General features: G+C 42.7%; 1 protein-coding gene across 22 annotated transcripts in view; it reads right to left on the reverse strand.

Annotated features, from left to right (window-relative positions):
* Positions 1-16,359, reverse strand: part of WNK1 (WNK lysine deficient protein kinase 1) — a 97,523-nt gene that overhangs the window by 17,730 nt on the left and 63,434 nt on the right. For 13 of the 22 annotated variants that reach the window (XR_005627339.1, XR_005627340.1, XR_005627338.1 and 10 more), the window contains 13 exons: positions 15,785-16,213; positions 12,499-12,570; positions 11,720-11,869; positions 10,198-10,671; positions 8,904-9,185; positions 8,713-8,766; positions 8,129-8,217; positions 7,412-7,574; positions 6,989-7,105; positions 4,864-5,037; positions 4,070-4,121; positions 3,766-3,906; positions 1,938-3,367 (listed from right to left, as the gene is read on the reverse strand). Coding sequence is in view for 19 of the 22 variants with exons in the window: in XM_039707917.1 (XP_039563851.1) it covers positions 1,938-3,367; positions 3,766-3,906; positions 4,070-4,121; positions 4,864-5,037; positions 6,989-7,105; positions 7,412-7,574; positions 8,129-8,217; positions 8,713-8,766; positions 8,904-9,185; positions 10,198-10,671; positions 11,720-11,869; positions 12,499-12,570; positions 15,785-16,213 (3,627 nt within the window). In the remaining 3 variants the exon portion in view is untranslated. The remainder of the gene's footprint in view (positions 1-1,937; positions 3,368-3,765; positions 3,907-4,069; positions 4,122-4,863; positions 5,038-6,988; positions 7,106-7,411; positions 7,575-8,128; positions 8,218-8,712; positions 8,767-8,903; positions 9,186-10,197; positions 10,672-11,719; positions 11,870-12,498; positions 12,571-15,784; positions 16,214-16,359) is intronic. The other 9 variants (XM_039707927.1, XM_039707928.1, XM_039707913.1 and 6 more) reach the window with 5 other exon arrangements.

A 16,359-nucleotide genomic window follows, 5' to 3' on the forward strand; every position in this document is an offset into this window, starting at 1 on the left:
TCTCAGCTGTCATCTTGAGGTTTGACAGTGCCCATGAAGTCAGAGCACACACGCAGCCTGGTGAGTTAGAGCTGGCCAGCACCCTGCCCCTGTACGGCCGTGAGCCCTGCAGGACAGGGGACAGGATCTGCTCCAGAACCTGCTCTGGCCTGCAGTGTGCCACCACAGCTCAAAGAAATGCTTTAAATGGCAGGAGTAGCTGTCTAGTGAAGATGCTCTCCCAGAATTATTTATCTTGCCAGTAACATTTCAGCAGGAGCTAGGCCGAGTTGCATTAGCTCAACTTTTCTGTGCAGCAGGAACACATGTGAGGATGTTACCTGTTCTGAGGCATGATGAACTTTTAAGCTATGGTAACTTCATCATTTAGTTTATAAATAAGAGGCAAAACATACTTTAAATACATTTGTAAGACAATCTGCAACAGATTTAACTGTCTGGCCATGAACAAAATAAAGATACAGACACGGAGTCTAGCAAACCCCAGAAGACTAAAGCAATAAGCTCCTTAGTGCTCAGCAACAACACAATGTGAAACTAAAATTAAGCCTTGTAAAAAAACTAATTTATAAATGAAAACTTCAGAGAGGAGGTGGGATTTCTACAACAGACAATCAAAAACCCTATAACATTTATTACATTTAAACCCAAGTCTTTGTAATTACAGGTTTGCAATTAGCAATTTTCTAATTGCTCCGACTGTTCCTGAATGAATACTAGTTCCCAATTTTTTTCCAATATTTCTTTTCTAATTTTCAATTTCACTGAAATATTAATGGATGTCTTTGTGTCTAGATTTCCTTATCAACTTTTTTGGCACATATTCCCACTCTTCCACTGCAGAGATTTTCTACTGTCTTTGACAACAAAGAGTACATGGGAAAAACTACTAATGAATGGAAATGCTGGGAGCATTGGCTCAGACTGAATTGGCCTGAAACTGGTTAATAGCAAGGCTGGCTAAAGACAACCAACACAAAGTGTTGATGAGTACAAAAAAACATTACAGAAACAAAAATAAAACAGCATTAAAGTTTTTGGTTTGTTAAATACCTGAAAGTTTCTTCAATTTCTTTCCATTTAAGGGCTACATTTCCATTTATGGAAAGGACTACTAAAATAGTTTAAAACACTGAAATGTGCTGTGTCCCCACACAGGCAGACATTTAAAAGAAAATGTCACATATTGGTATATCTGGTTGGTGAGAGGTAACAACATCCACAACACCTCTCAAGTTGTTACTGTGAGTAATTTCTTTGTGAAAGTGTTTTGCTTGTAGAACATGAGTCAGAAAACAAAAAAAGAAAAGAAAGGGTTTGTTTTCAGGTATCTTCTAAATTTCTCAAAACCCCACTCTCATAAATCTAACATTTGAAAGGAAAACAGCATGCAGGTATCAAATAAGTAGCAGAGAACTTAAAAAATCCCAAACCCTTTCAGTCAGGTTCACCCTTGACTGCAAGGAACCAGTTCATGACAGGAAGCAAAATTCTGTTTTCTCAAATCCACCACTTGGTGAAATATTCAAACAACCATCTCAGCCTAGTGGCCAAGTACCTCCAAGTGGTCAAGATAAAAAGCTATGTAAGGCAAGACATCCAAGTTCTGTTTGAAAAAATCAGTATCAAGAAAAAACCCAACACAAAAAGCAAACCACAGCTGCTTCACTCTTTATAGTTTAAGAAGAAAAACTAACAGTGACATAAGAGACATCTCTCAGAAGCATAAAATGGAACTGGACTTATTTTGCCCACTGGGTGACAAGATAGAACACCTCTTGGGACACATAAAAACAACCAGAGCATAAACCTTTCAATACTACACTAAATGAAGCAACTGCTTCCTGAATAAATACTTTGTTTAACAAAAAGGATCCTGCCCAAGAAGGCTGCTTCCTGCAGGAGCTGAGCATGGACAGTGACGCTGCGTTCCTTACCGGTACCCTGCTGAGAGGGGGCTTGGAAGGAGAGGTCCCTGCTGCTTTCACTGCTGCTGTGGCCACGCTGCTCGAGGCCGAGATGTAGCTGACCGGGGTGATCACCTGCCCAGGAGTGGCAACTGGAGTCAGCACTGGCAAGCCAGTTGGTCCAAGAGGCAAACTGCTTGGAGGTATACAAGTGCTAATGGATGTCAGGGGTTTGCTTGGTGCAACAGCAGTGGTTGGGATGCCAGGAACAACTGTGGTTTCCATTACCAGCGAGGTCTCCAGAGACACTGACGGGTGCACCGTTCCCACGTTGCTGTGCTCACTGAAGAGAGATCGCAGCTTTTCCTCCAGGGTCTTTATGTCATCAATACCAGGGGCTTTAGACTGAGCATCAGCATCCGCCTCCAGACAGTGAACATGAGGCTGGTTGGGCAATGGAGCTGGTTGAGGCTGGCTGTGGATCAGAGTCTGCTGTACTGCAGGCAAGTTAGTGACCGGTTGTGGCAAGACACCAGGTAAGGGAACCTGGGGCAACATGGGTGTTGCACCTGAAATCTGGGGTAGGACAGGAGTTGATGTAATTCCTGATGGAACAAGTAAGGGATGGATCACTGGCTGAGAGACTGAACCACATATGCTTGATGCTATTGAGGATGATAAAGGTGCACAGATTGGCAGAGATAAGCCAGCTGCATTGCAGGAATGCGATTTATCCAGAGAGTGCCCACTCTCAGGTAGTGACTGTGGAGCACTTACAACTGTTGTTTCTGCCAGACTGGACACAGAACCACTGCTGCTGAGCTGGGGAAGCTGCAAAGCCACGTTCTGAGCCACAGACAGGGCAACAGACGTCTGTGCTGCTGCCAAACTACTCACAGTCTGAGGAGTAGACTGAGATGTCACAGCTGGTGCAGCAGCACCGAGAGCAGTGACACCAGGAACCTGGGCAGATGGCAGTGCTGAAGATGATGGTGTGCTGATACTGGCAGCAATGTCTGCAGTCACTGGTTGAGCAGGCTGGGACGTGGCAGATAAGGAGAAAGAAGCAGGGGCGCTCACGCTGGAAGTGACACCGGTCGATTGCTGTCCAGATTGTGAGGCTGGAGGTGGAGAAATAGAGCTTGGCACACTTGTGCTTGGTGCAACTCCAACAGCTGCATTTTCTGAAGGCAAAGTAACAGATCCTGGAAGAGAGACACCAGTGCTGGAGGAAACAGATACTGAAGAAGTAGCCACAGATGCAGGAGTTGCACCACTGCCCGCCATGGTAGAAAGCGCAGGTGGAAATGGTGGCATTGTTTGATTGAACACTGGAGGAGCTGTGCTAGGTCCTTCTGTCATCTGAGCATGCCCCATCTCAGAGAAAGCTTGCTGCAAGCTCAGTGATGATGCTGAGTGGGAGAGGTTCATTCCAGGACCATGTACAGGAGATGCTGCAACTGGAAGAAAAGAAAATTATCAGTCCACCTGAAAAAGTTCATTACAGTATTATTGTCTATGGCTAGACTAAGACCACATTTACTTCTTAGCATCAAAAAAAAACCCTCAACAAACCAAAGAAAAAAACCCACACCAAAACAACAAAACACACAAATCCAGGCTTATATTAAAATACAGAATTCAAGTTTCAGAGTCTTGCAGACAGCTCATCAGCAGTTTTCCTCCAAGAATCCTGCATGGTTTGACCCAAATAATGGTCACCTCCTAGCAGCACAGACAGTTCCCTACTTCCCCACATACTTTGAGAGGTCTTCAGGAGCAGTTAGTTAGCTAACTAACTTGACAGTTTTGATGAACATGTCTTAGGCATCAGCTTGTAAAAGTTTGGAGAACTCACCCATATCTGAAGTTTCATTTCCTCCAACACCAGCAGATGTGAAAAAGCCCTGTTCTTTCAATCTGTTCTCGGGAACCGGGCTGACAATGAACCGTCTTCCAGCAGAATGAACAACCTGGGTAAAGGAGCTAGAGGGAACCCCTAAACAAAAAGAAGGTGGATGTTTAGTGACACAGGGTTGCAACTAAACACATAACCTGCAATATGGAATGTGCACTCCATCATACAAAATAAAAAACTTGGCTGCACCCATCCGCTGAAACAGAAAAAGGTAACTGTTGAAAAAAAATCACAAAAGACTTACCTATTCTTTGTGGCATGGAAGATGTAGGATCTGGCTGTTTGAACTCTAATTTCTGTAAAGTAAGATAAAATTTAAACTTCTATTCTGAAACAGAAACCCACAAGATAGTTCTTAAAACGCTAGCTTACTGAAATGTGGGCATTTAAGGGAAGCAGTACGTGGGACCCAAGCTCCATCACCAAACTAGAGGAATTCTGCCCAGATAAATGTCAGCTACAGTGTTTTTAGAGACTCAGCTCAGTGACTGTCAATGTAACAACTTGATCTGAAAATTATTTTGGAAATCCAACTCATTTCCTTAAACATCCAACAAATAAATGGATGTTTCAAACTGGTTCTGTGTGTAATTAATGCAGAGATGCAGGCAGTGTCACTACTTTCAGCACCCAGCAAACAGTTTCAAAACCTATGCTTCCTAACCGAGCTATCCAATCTCTCAGTACTTCACTGGGTGGAGGGCCTGAGATCAGGCTCTCGGTGTTTAGTGAACAGCACAAGGCTGGGGTTTTACTGCCCTACCTCACAATAATCTCAAATTCAAGAAGCATCAGCATTTAAGACCTGTTTAGTGGAGCGTTGGAGATGCAGCAGCTTCAGAAGTCTTCCAACACATCAAAAAGTAAGAGGTCTGTTATTTAGCTTTCTAACTTAATTTTATCATATCACTCTGATATGATATGATCTTTGGTATTTCTCATGACAGGAAGTTTCTACTTCTAGCTAGCTCTACTAACAAAACCATACCACCCAAAATGGAAGACACCAAGAGCTGAGGCAGTGTGTCCTTCACATACCTGTGACCCCGGGAAGAAGCCGTCATCTTTTGTCCGCATGCTCTCCAGCCCTTGATCCCCTTCTGGCTCCACGCTTGCATCCTCACTCAGCATTTCATCTGCTTTCTCAATAATCTCTCGTACCTGTTCTACGAACGAGTCTCGCTCTGTTGCTAAAATAAACTCATTCTGCACCTGTAAAAGAACAAAGCAACATTCATTCTGCAAAAGCAATTTCAAAACAATATATTGAATAACCACAATTTACTCTTGGTGCTGATGTTTGTCTTCCCTTTGCTGTTTTTCTGAACAAGATGAAAGTGGTGACACCATAGAGAAAAACAATTGTTCCTCAAATTATCTCCAGCACAGAAGTGTGTGCCCTAGTTTAATCTTTGCTGTGGAGAACATTCAATCTCACTTCTTCATCAACTGTCACCTCAATCTTTGCTTAGCACAGGGAAATTTAAAATTAGCAGTCTTATCTTACTGCAATTCCTCCTGTCTAATGAATGTAACATGCATTAAGAGATATTTAAAGAGAACTATAATATAATAAAATTGAAAATTCTGTATTGCAAGATGTCTTCTGTGCTTCTCTCTTTCCATGCCATATACAACTTCTCTAGGCAGGTTGCATGTCACTTATTTAAAGTCTGGCTGTGGTACATAAAAGTCAGTATGGATTATGTTCCAAATACAGGGAGAGAAAGGTTGCTCAGCCTGTCTAGTTCCAATGCATTGTAATGCTTTATGAAAATAACTTCTCTTGCTTTTGTTGGATAAAACTGGTTTAAACAAGTATACTTGGTAGTTAGAAAGACCAAATAATATTCTTCATTTGGTCTAACCCATGAGAGTATTCTGTCTCCTGAAATTATGCATGGAAAAACTCAGAGACAGTCCATGAAACAGAAGTAAAAATGTCAGTCATAGAGTCTCTGCTGGAAAAGAGAAATAAAGTGCCTTGGAGGAAAAGCCTGAGACACTGCTTTTACATTAAATTCCTGGGATGCTGGTTCAAAAAAGGAAAGGCAGGCATGATGTGCTTGTATCAGCCTCTGCAATGCAGAATACTAGTTAAAGAAATCTTCAGTACTTTCAGTTTAGGACCAACAGGCAACTATATGGGGTATGCCTAACAGTATCATGATTAGAAAGAAAAAGTCTTGCAATCTAAAGTTTGCTCAATATTCAGCAAGGAACCAATGAGCACAACGTTCCAGATTCAGATGTTTAAACTAGGATGCACACTTTTAACTGTGTGACTGCATTTTGGATGCAAAGTTAACTTATTTTGCTTCTACTCATGTTCAATTATTTGTGGTTTTTGTTGCTTGAAGAGTGTTTGTGTCTTAAGTTTTGGGTTTGCTTGTTTAGTTTTCATAAATCAAACATACTCTTATTTCTTCATAGGATCACTTTAGGTTTAAGGTGCAGAAAGACATCAGTGTACTCTCCGTATTTCCTGGCACACGACCTCATGTTATTGAATGCGCTAGTATATGTACTTAGCCAAGAACAAACTTTTTCCTCTTTCTCAGAAAGCCATTAGTGGTAGAGAATTCCTTCCATATCACTGGTTTGGTTCCTTTTGAAAGGTACAAATCCAGCACACACCAATTCAGACTCTGCCACCTCTCTAAGCAAAAGATAATCACTGCACAGGTGCCCAAGAAGCTGTCAAAAGATACTGTGTTTTGTCACCCCCCTACCCCAGCTTCAGTAGCATTAAAACTATCTCAGGCTCATTTAGACTGTACCAGACAAAAATAAGAGTTTAAATTTAAAAAAAAAATGGGGGTTCTATTCTATGCTACTCAGTACTCTTATTTAAATGTATCTCTGTAGGACAAAATGGTCAGATTGAAAAAAAAACCAAAAACAACCAACCAACAAGACAGAAACAGTTTTTTCACTTGATAAAAACCTCAATTCTAAGGTAAAAAGTGACACAAATTTTCATGTGACTTCTGCATGCAACATTAATTAATAACCAGACTGCTAAACTACTCTGTGCCAAATTTCTAGCTGTGGTTGTGTGCCAATAAGGTGAACACACACCATGCTGCATGGGAGAACAATTCCAAACCATAAACAAAAAAATACAACTGACTTGAGTCTCCATCTCTAAAATATATCTTACCATAATTGTAGCTATTTCCTCAGGGTTATCACCATCCAAATCAAATTTGAAAGTAACCATTTTCCGATTGTGTGTCTCCAGCTGGCATTCCACTACCCGATCACCTTTGTTGGAAACCTAAAACAAAGAAAATAATACCTCAAACCAAAAGCACAAGAACCTAAGTTCATTGAGAAAAACTAACCGTACTGGTATAATACAAATATGTTCCATCTTTCCAGTCTAATAAATGGTGCCATGATTTTTGTCTGAGGATACATCGAATATTCTGGAACAGTCTGTGCAACCATTGGTAGCCTAGCAGGTCAGCTTTACCATATGCAATGCTCCAAAAAGCTCTTAATATATGACATTTGGAACGCTAGTAGAGGCTTAAAAACTCATCATTATTACTGAACTGTCCCTAAAATAAAAAATACTCACGTTTAGAATTCTCAGTTTTGGCCTAGAAGTCTTCTCGTGGCGAGAGCGGCTGCGGACAGACCTCCGCATGTGACGCTTCGTTGTCCTCCCCTCGTGCCTTCCACTCGAAGCTGGGACATTCTCGTTGCCATCACTCAATCCTGAAGCAACATCAGAATGTGCACTAGAAAGAAAAGGCAACTTCCTGTTAGCTTCCATGCATTCCATAACTGCAACTACACTCTAACCAACCACATGATATTCTGTTCTGGGAAGTGGCAGATGTGTGTTAATCATCGAGTAGAGGAAAAGAGTCCTGTCAACACTTCAGGTTGCTTAAATAGAAATTCGAACTGTAATTATTTTGCTACACCTCTTGAAAGCTGAATTGTACCAATCTATCTTGTGTTTTCATGCTATTTGGAGTTTGAATTCTGCTTAAGTGCCAAAAGGACAAAAAACCTGTCACTTATGATCCATTTGACATGACAAATAAAAAAGTTAATCACTATACACAACCTTACTTATTCCCTCCATAAAATACTCCACATGGCATGATCTACCCTTCTGATGGTGTTTTTCCTCTAGGAACTTTAGCTATTCTCATCCTCAAGAACATTCCCAGTAAAAAAAAAAATAAAATACTCCTGGTAAAAAAATATATCTAAAGATTATCCATGGAAGTATAATCAACACATGACATTGAAACTGAGTTTGGTGAAAAGAAGCAGTGCTCACCTATCCATAGAAGAAGCCAAAGGGGTAGACTGAGCAGGCTGTGTTGCTGGAAGAGTCTCTGAAGCAGTCTGTGAGACACCCTGAGTACCCTATGGATAGAAACCTACAATCAAGAACCCCCCCAAAGAGTACAGTTCCTCTTCAAGCAACCCAGTAGTCTTCAGTGTTTCCTCCCAAACCAGTTGTAAAGCTGAAAGCTCTGCCTTTTTAGAAGTTTAAACAGCTGGCATTTAGGACAGCTTTAGTTTACAAAATACTCTAGAGCAAACTGCAGTGAAGCAAAATGTCATCTGAGGAGGGGTGAGGAGAGGAAACCAGCCACACATCCTTTCTACTGCCACATGTCACTACAGCTGGCCATGCAGTCACAGTTTTACTAACAGAATGTGCAAAAGGCAAGCCAATGCAGAACACAGAGACAATTCCAATTCTCCCTGCAAGAACCACGCTGCAGGGAATAGGCATAATGACAGATTCTCAAAGGCTATTGACTGCAGCTTGTCTTTGATATGGCAAAAATGTTCTACAGTACTAGCAAGAAGTGAAGTGTTTTACTGCTTTTTGCCTGCAGGATGCACACTCACTTCCCAACAGAACAACCAGTGGCAACAAGGTCCCCACATTGGCATGACATTCTGCTGTAAGAAAAAGGTAATTTGAAATATTAACTTCCAACTGAAGACAAGCACAGAAGGGATTAGTTCCCCACAGAGATACACTGTTGCAGGAGTCAAACATCCAAAATCTATTGTTACATTATTTTCCATATATTTACCTCCACAACTGCCTGCTGTGAGGAGGCAGATGAGGCCTGTTGTGCTAAACTCACAGGAGGCTGGGGCACCTGAGCCTGTCCTCCCAGGCTGCCCATGGAAACTAAAACATTCTGCTCCCCATACGGCTGCACAACAGGAGCAAGGTACCCTGACTGGGCCATTGCATCTGTGGGCAAGGGAGGGGACAGCACAGCAGAAGGAATACTGGCAGAGGCCACGGCCGAGGAAGGTGCAACGTTCGAGTCCCCTGGGTACTGCGGTGTCAGCCGGGATGGGAAGCCCTGTAACAGAAATGAGGGAACCAAGTCAGTGAATGGCAGAGCTGATTAGGAAACAAGACAGTAATAAAAAAAAATATCAGCTCCAGGGACATGTTCCAACCGTTTGTACTTGTTCAAGCACTCCCAAAATCTTCCCAAAGAAGTGGAGCAAACTGGTCATGCAGCCAACATGTAAGTCACCACGCCCAAACAAGAAAATTCCCACTCACAGTCCCAAATCTTAGGCAAAACAATCCCCATCTCCCAACTCTCGCAGCTGCCTATATAGCTTAAGATTTTAAAGCCTGAGATTAGAAATGAGCTTGAAGAATTTTCAGGCTGAACAACTACAGCTCAGATGTTATACAACTGCTGCTGATTCTTGAGATTAAATAGCAAAAACACTCTTGTGTTTTTCCTGTCCTCTCGTAATGAGCTGACCCAGAAACAAGGAACACTTCAGTCATTATTCAGGTTGCCACTTTTACAGTGAGTGACCACAAAGTTGCTGAAGCAGTCTGTGCCCACCAGTCCAGCAGTTCACAACCAGCATCAGGTACTTACGTCACATCCAAGATCCACGCTGCCTGACTGATTTCTGTGAATTCCCTGTCCCACCCCTTCCCAGACTTGGAATGAAATACTGATATTGTTGAATATGCTGCCATTGATTTTCTTTCCAACACACCTCTTGTTTTTAAAGTTACAATTTCTTATCTTCTTTTTCCCCAGGCTGATAGATCTCATGAATATGTAGCTGTCCTGTCTCACACGGTGGTTGAACAAAGCCATGATTCTGTCATTTTAGATAAATTCCAATGCCAAATATAAAAAATTCAAAACCCATGGTTGTCCAAGGACTTTTTTTCTTCTCTCCCCCTTAAAATGGTTCTTTACCACACAACAGAGTTTATCTAGTGGCTTAATGGCTCTCATGTGAGAAGTGAGCTGGCCAGGGCACACAGCTCAGATCTGGTACCTTAGAGGAACGGGCAAAAATGCGGAGAAGAGGTCTGCTGGCTTGCAACAATACCTGGTAAAGAGCATCTCCAGCAGGAAGCGAAGCTTCAGCAGCTTGTCCAATGCTGACTGGCAATCCCACGGCCTGGACAGGCGGCTGCAGGAGCTGTGGGAGAACCTGGCTGGGCAGCTGAGCCAAAGGCTGCATCAGTGTGGGAAGCTGGCTAGGGACAACGCTTGGTCCTACAGGAACGGCAGCTGCCGCTGCAGACGTGGCCAGTGTGAGCAGTGGCTGATTCATGCCAGCTGCCATTGAAATGGGCAGCGACTGGAAACCTGGCTGAGCCACTGTCACATGAGGAGCTGCTACAGGCAACTGAGACACTGGGAACTGGGGAACCACGGAAGTTGGCAAGGCCTGTCCCATGGGTAGAAAATGAGAGCCAATGGGGACTGATGGGGCAACTGAAGGCTGAGGGAGAGAAGATGCTGCAACAGGTAATTGAGGCTCGCCTTGGATGATCGACACTGGTTGGGAAACAGGAAGCTGGGGAGGTAAAGAAAATAGAGATAGATTTTTTTTTTAAGCAGGGTTGCGGAAAGCAGAGTTTTACACATTAGTCAAAGAAAGCATTATTCAAGTTACAGCACTCTGTTAAAGTGGCTGGGGAGCACAGTTGGCAGAGCGGCTGCAAGGCTGGCTGGAGTTCCAAACAGTCCTCACTTTGCAACACTTCCCTTGAAGGGCTCAACAGGCTCTTGAAACAGACACCCACAGAGGGTGAAAGAGCAACATTTGAATACCTTGAAGCACTGATTTTTGCATAAACAGAATCAAATTCTCCTCAACTCTGTCCCCAGACCCAAGCCTGCCTTCTTACACAGCAAAGAAGTGCAAATCCTACAACAAATCTGTTGGCTTCGAGTATGGGGACTAAAGCAAAGGAGAATTAAAATCCACTGTGCCAGCATTCAGAGAATGGCAGGGAATATGTCAATTAAAGCCAGCAAATGATGCAACTGGAAAGGCAGTTTAGATGAACAAGCAACAAAACAATAATTTTAAAAACAAAATTGCGGCTCACACATTCAACAGAGATATGAGCCAAAACGAAGCAATATTCAGTAACAGAAGCTTCTTGATCAGGTAGTAAAGGAGAAGAGCTGAGTAAGAAAGATGACAGAATGAAGAAAGGAGTCCTACAGCTCACTACCTAAATAAGTGAGTATGTTTTAGACATGTAATGGTGCAGAAGATAGACAGTGGATGGGAAACAGAGAAATGACAAGTTCCTGAAGATCTGTTCACAATACACCATTCATCAATATGCTTCCTGATATTTTTGACAATTTAAAGATCTTTGCGCATGGAAGTGCTCTCCTTCCCTCAAATTACTCACGACTGCCATGTGTAAAAGAGTTTCCCACACATTTTCAACAAAATTGACAGTTATAGTACAATAAGAATACTCTTGTTTGGATGAATGTTTTGAAACCATTAGGAAAGATGACAAAAGTGAAAGCAGCAGTATATTGAATCTACCAGCTATAAAGAAGGAAAAAAAATATCTTCTGCTAGAAAGAATTTTGTTTACCTGTGTCCCAGCTGCTGCCTGAGGCATTGGCATGATCTGTGAAGTTTGAGTTTGAGAGACAGTTTGTGCAGGAGTGGTGCTGGCAGAAACTGAGGGCTGCTGCAGCTGGTATTGCCCAGGCTGTTGGGAAGAGGCTGGCTGCTGTGCACTCTGTAGCAGGAAAAAGAGGAAGAAGCTGTGTTACCCCACAACAGAGTTGTTTTGTTTTTTTAAAGCACATCCTACTTAAATTCTGCTTTTTACTCTCTCCTAAGTGATATCATTAGATCTTCAGAATATGCCATGTCAGTAAAGCTAACAATTACTTATTAGCATTACTAATACAATTCTATTATTGACACCACATCGTGCAAGGGAACTCTTTCACCTGAGAAACCAAGAATGAAGATTCTATAAAGGAAGACAAGGCAGTTAAGAGAAGCGAATATTGCAGATCAGATTTCCAGTTAGAAGAAATCATGAGAATTACATTTGCCTGTCTAGACAGTCTAATCTGCAAGTCCTGACATTTGTCCCCTTGAACAGGACCACCACTGCAAGCTCAGGTGGAAGTTGGGGAAGACTGGCATGGGAAAACAAGCATGAACATGATTTTTAAAATAAATCTCAGAAAGTCAATGTTATCTCATAGCATGTTAGACTGGGTGAGAACCAAAGGATTCCTTTGCTGCCAAACTATGGGTCAAATGGCAACAGAGGTAGACAATTGCTCTTAAAAGAGTCATCAAAATTCTATACTATGAGTATTTTACTCCTGTGTTCAGGAAGTGTGATCCTACCTGCTGAGTGTGTTGAGTAGGCTGGGATGGCACCGCAGCACTGCTTGAGGCTGGCTGGCCTTGCACCTGTGTCTGGAGGGAAAAAAAAGAGAATCAGCTGAGAAAAACTCTATGGTTTCTGCTGCAGGCAGTTAAAATCATTTCTGCCTGGAATTATCTGGTTGGAATAGGTTTCTAGCTTGTCCTTTTGAACAAGCAGACCTTCTGGCTAAATTCCATTATGACAACCAGAACAAAGCAGAGCAATCTGGAGGAGTTCTGAATGTCTTTTAAGTCTTCCAAAATAACTGACACAGAAGGACTCTGCAACCCACATGCCCCTCAACATGAGACAGATCAGCCTACCAGCTTCTTCTTCCACTGGTGATGCTTTAAGAGCAGGATGCCTTGGTATGGTAACTGGAAATAGATGCATTAAGTTTTACCTTTACATGTGTTCCAAACACAGACAGGTGGGGCAATAAAAGAAGACTACATGGAAATAAAACTATCCATAAAAAATCCAAGCAAGAAGATATACAGAATTCTAGACCAATTACAAAGTACCCGGTATACATAAATGTCATGAGTTTCCTTTGAGAGGCATGTCAAAACACAGGCTAATAATCATTTCCAGAGTCACTACCATTCAAAGGCTACCAAGAATTGGATATGGAGGAATATGAGGGTTAACACTCTAGCTAAGACAGAATTTTTGATCAAGCAACGAAAAAAATGGATGAGTGGCATACAAATGAATGTGGAAGATGCATAGGAAAATGGAGTGGACATCCATTACTATTTTTGTGGCTGAAATTTTTTAATCAGATCCCAGGATCTGCATTATTGTTTTTGTGACAACTGTATTTCTTTATCAGCTCCTGGGAGAGAACTAGACAAAGACCTCCAGATGAGTTGCCTGAGCATGCACCACTTGGGTGAACTGCCTTTGTAAGAAGCACATCTGGTGCATATGTATCATACCAGAAATATCTATGAAAATTCCTTAATGCTGTGATCATTCAGCTTGCAGAGGCTCATTAGGAACATGTCTGTTAAAATTCCATACTTTTCTAATTATGGAAGCTTTGGGGAAAGCAGACTACCAATGAAGAGAACCATTTTTTTCTTTGCTGTTTTAGAAGCTTCAGGCTGGGATCCACACATGTGCTATGCCCCACTGCTGTAACATGTATTCACATTGACTCAGTTTGGGTTTCAAATTCTAATTTTCTAATGAATTAGGTAAAAGATCCCAGAACTTATATTCTGCAAAAGAAGTGACCTCTTTTTTTTGTTTTCCAAATGTATTTTATATCCATCAGAATTTAACTCCTGAGTTTAACAAAGGTTTATGGAGAAAAAAGTTTTCAAAGTTCTTGAGCAGGAGATTCATTCTACAAATTCTACAGCACGGCAATTGCTACCTATTAGACTAGTGATGAAAGCTGCTCCAGCTTTACTAAAACACCTTTAATATCCCCTACAGAAAGCCTTAAATATTTAGTTCTTGAACTAAACACACAGAGCAAAACAATTCTGCTTCATACAAATCCCGAAGTTGCTAACACTCCAGTAACTAAAATGTCAAAGCCCCTAATGCCAAGGACAAAAGAGGTAAGAGAGAAGTCTACTTAAAGTAAATCCTCTCTTTTCACAGAAAGTTATGAGACTTCAGACTAGGAGTGCAGACACAATGCATACAGACACACACCTCACAGTGCACAGAAAAGTGACCATTGCAAATGCAGATACCACATGTGCTGATAAAACACACATCTCCAAACTAAGCCTCAGGCCTCAAATTTTGCTATTTAAAAGGACACCACATAAGGCTTATAGGATGGCAATACCAACTAGCAACAGTTGTTTGTGCCATTAATTAACTACTTAGCCTGTTTAGCTTCTTCAAATACTGCAACAAATACATTTCCAAATCCATGTACACATACATAACACAGCTCCTTCCATTCCTCTCTTCCCACTTTCTTTCCCCAAGTCTAGAAAAAGCTCTTGCATTTTGGACAGTCACCAAAATCACCTTGTTGTCTAATGAAACATTATTTGTATGAAAGTTCAACCTCAAGCAACACATTCAAATGGCTAAAGAGCACCAAGAGAAACACAAAGCAAGTTGTACTACCACTGCTGATTCTAAGAGTGGAGAAGATACATTTCATTAAAACCACTGTTTAAAAGCCAATTTGGTACTCCAGCAATCTCTCACCAAAAGAACAGCTAGTCCCAGGAGGAACACTGACCATTTTTTACTTTAACACAAAAAAGCCCTACCAATATTTCAGCCAAATCTGAACACAGACCAGATGGTTGCTAATGCCTCATTATTTCATAGCAACCTGGTTAAGTTAAAGAGATCCTAGTATAGACTTGGTGGAAAGACACCCCCATGAATGCTAATTCTTAGAACCACGCGGAGCAGGTCTAAAAGCGAGGCTTCCCTTTTAGTATGACTTATAAAAAGCAGTGGAATTGTGGAAGGGTTTGCTCCTGTAACCTGAGGATAGGATGCAGGTGGTCCTGATGAAAGCGAGGTGGACAAGGCCTGCTGAGTTGAGGCTCCCTGGGGGAAGCAGATGAAGAGCTGCGACTCCTGCAACACCTTCTGAGGCAGCTGAACAATGGGCAATGAGAAGTCTGAACCAAAAGCAGAAGATGATCCCCCTGTAGGGGGAGGAGACTGGAAATCACCAGTGTCAGAGGAAGTCAGCTGTGAGGAATCACTGGAGTATTCTGGGCTTCCTTCTGGCCAGCTGCGCCTGGCAGGGCCCCCTCTGGGACCCGCTACCCCAGCACCAAGATAGTTACACTGCTCTTCTGTCACGGGCTGAAGCCGACCGTGCGACCCTATGCCTTGGGTGCACTCCTCATGGCTGGTCTCCACGGAGCCCCGGCGACTCCTGTAGGCCCGCGGGGGCAAAGCTGCCCCTTCTGCCGCAGCAGAGCTCGGCGTGTGCACATGGAACTCAAAGACACAGCTCGCCCTGCCGTCAGCGCTGTGAGAGAGCACAGCCGGGGCCGAGTGCGGAACAAACACCTGGTGGAACGTCAGCTGAGCTGGCTCTGCACTCAGGGGAGCTGAAACACTGGATAATGGAGAAAGGGGACCCATCCCAGAATCCAGCCTCAGGCTCTGAACAGGTCTTGCCAGATATGTTTGCCCCGATTGAAAGTCGAACACAGAGCTTTGTGGAGGACCACCTTGCCCATGGTTTGACTCAGAGACCTGCTTCAAATGCTGTTCAGTCACGTGAGAGTTATAAGCTACTTGATCATACTGCTCCGATACCTGTGATGGATAGTGCATGCCCACCAAATATACAGCTTCTGGATGCATCCTGTAGTGAGCATCCTCTGGAGGTGTTGGTCCAGATCTATAGTCACTGTGGACAGGAGCTTGCTCAAACACGGGATTAACTTGCACATGCAGAGGCTCTCCAGCGACTCTCTGAGCTGCTGTGCCCAGCATAACAAATGCCTCTGGAGTCCAATTGGTGGGACTACCACCAGGTGGAACTAAACTCTGGCCAGTCTTCAGCAATGGCTGGAAGTGGCAAGTTTGGGCTTCCAAAAATGAAGTGCTCTTGCGCCGCTGAGCAATTGCCACCTTCGGCGGGCAGACAGGTGGTGGTGAGAAAGACACCGGCCGTTCATGAACGGTTGGGAAAAATATCTGTGAATCTGGGAACGGTGGTGTTCCCCCACGAGGATGCTGAGGCTGTATTGACATGAACAAGACAGGTAATTCATACATTAAAAGTGAAAGCACATCAACATGCACAGTTCACTAGGCAGTTCTGTGAAGTAACTTTATAGAATTTATACTCAATTCATGGTCAAAAACATACAGTACTTAGGAAATTT

Source organism: Passer montanus, unplaced genomic scaffold (genome assembly GCF_014805655.1).
Source record: "Passer montanus isolate IOZ18808 unplaced genomic scaffold, ASM1480565v1 scaffold20, whole genome shotgun sequence".
Lineage (NCBI taxonomy): Eukaryota > Metazoa > Chordata > Aves > Passeriformes > Passeridae > Passer > Passer montanus.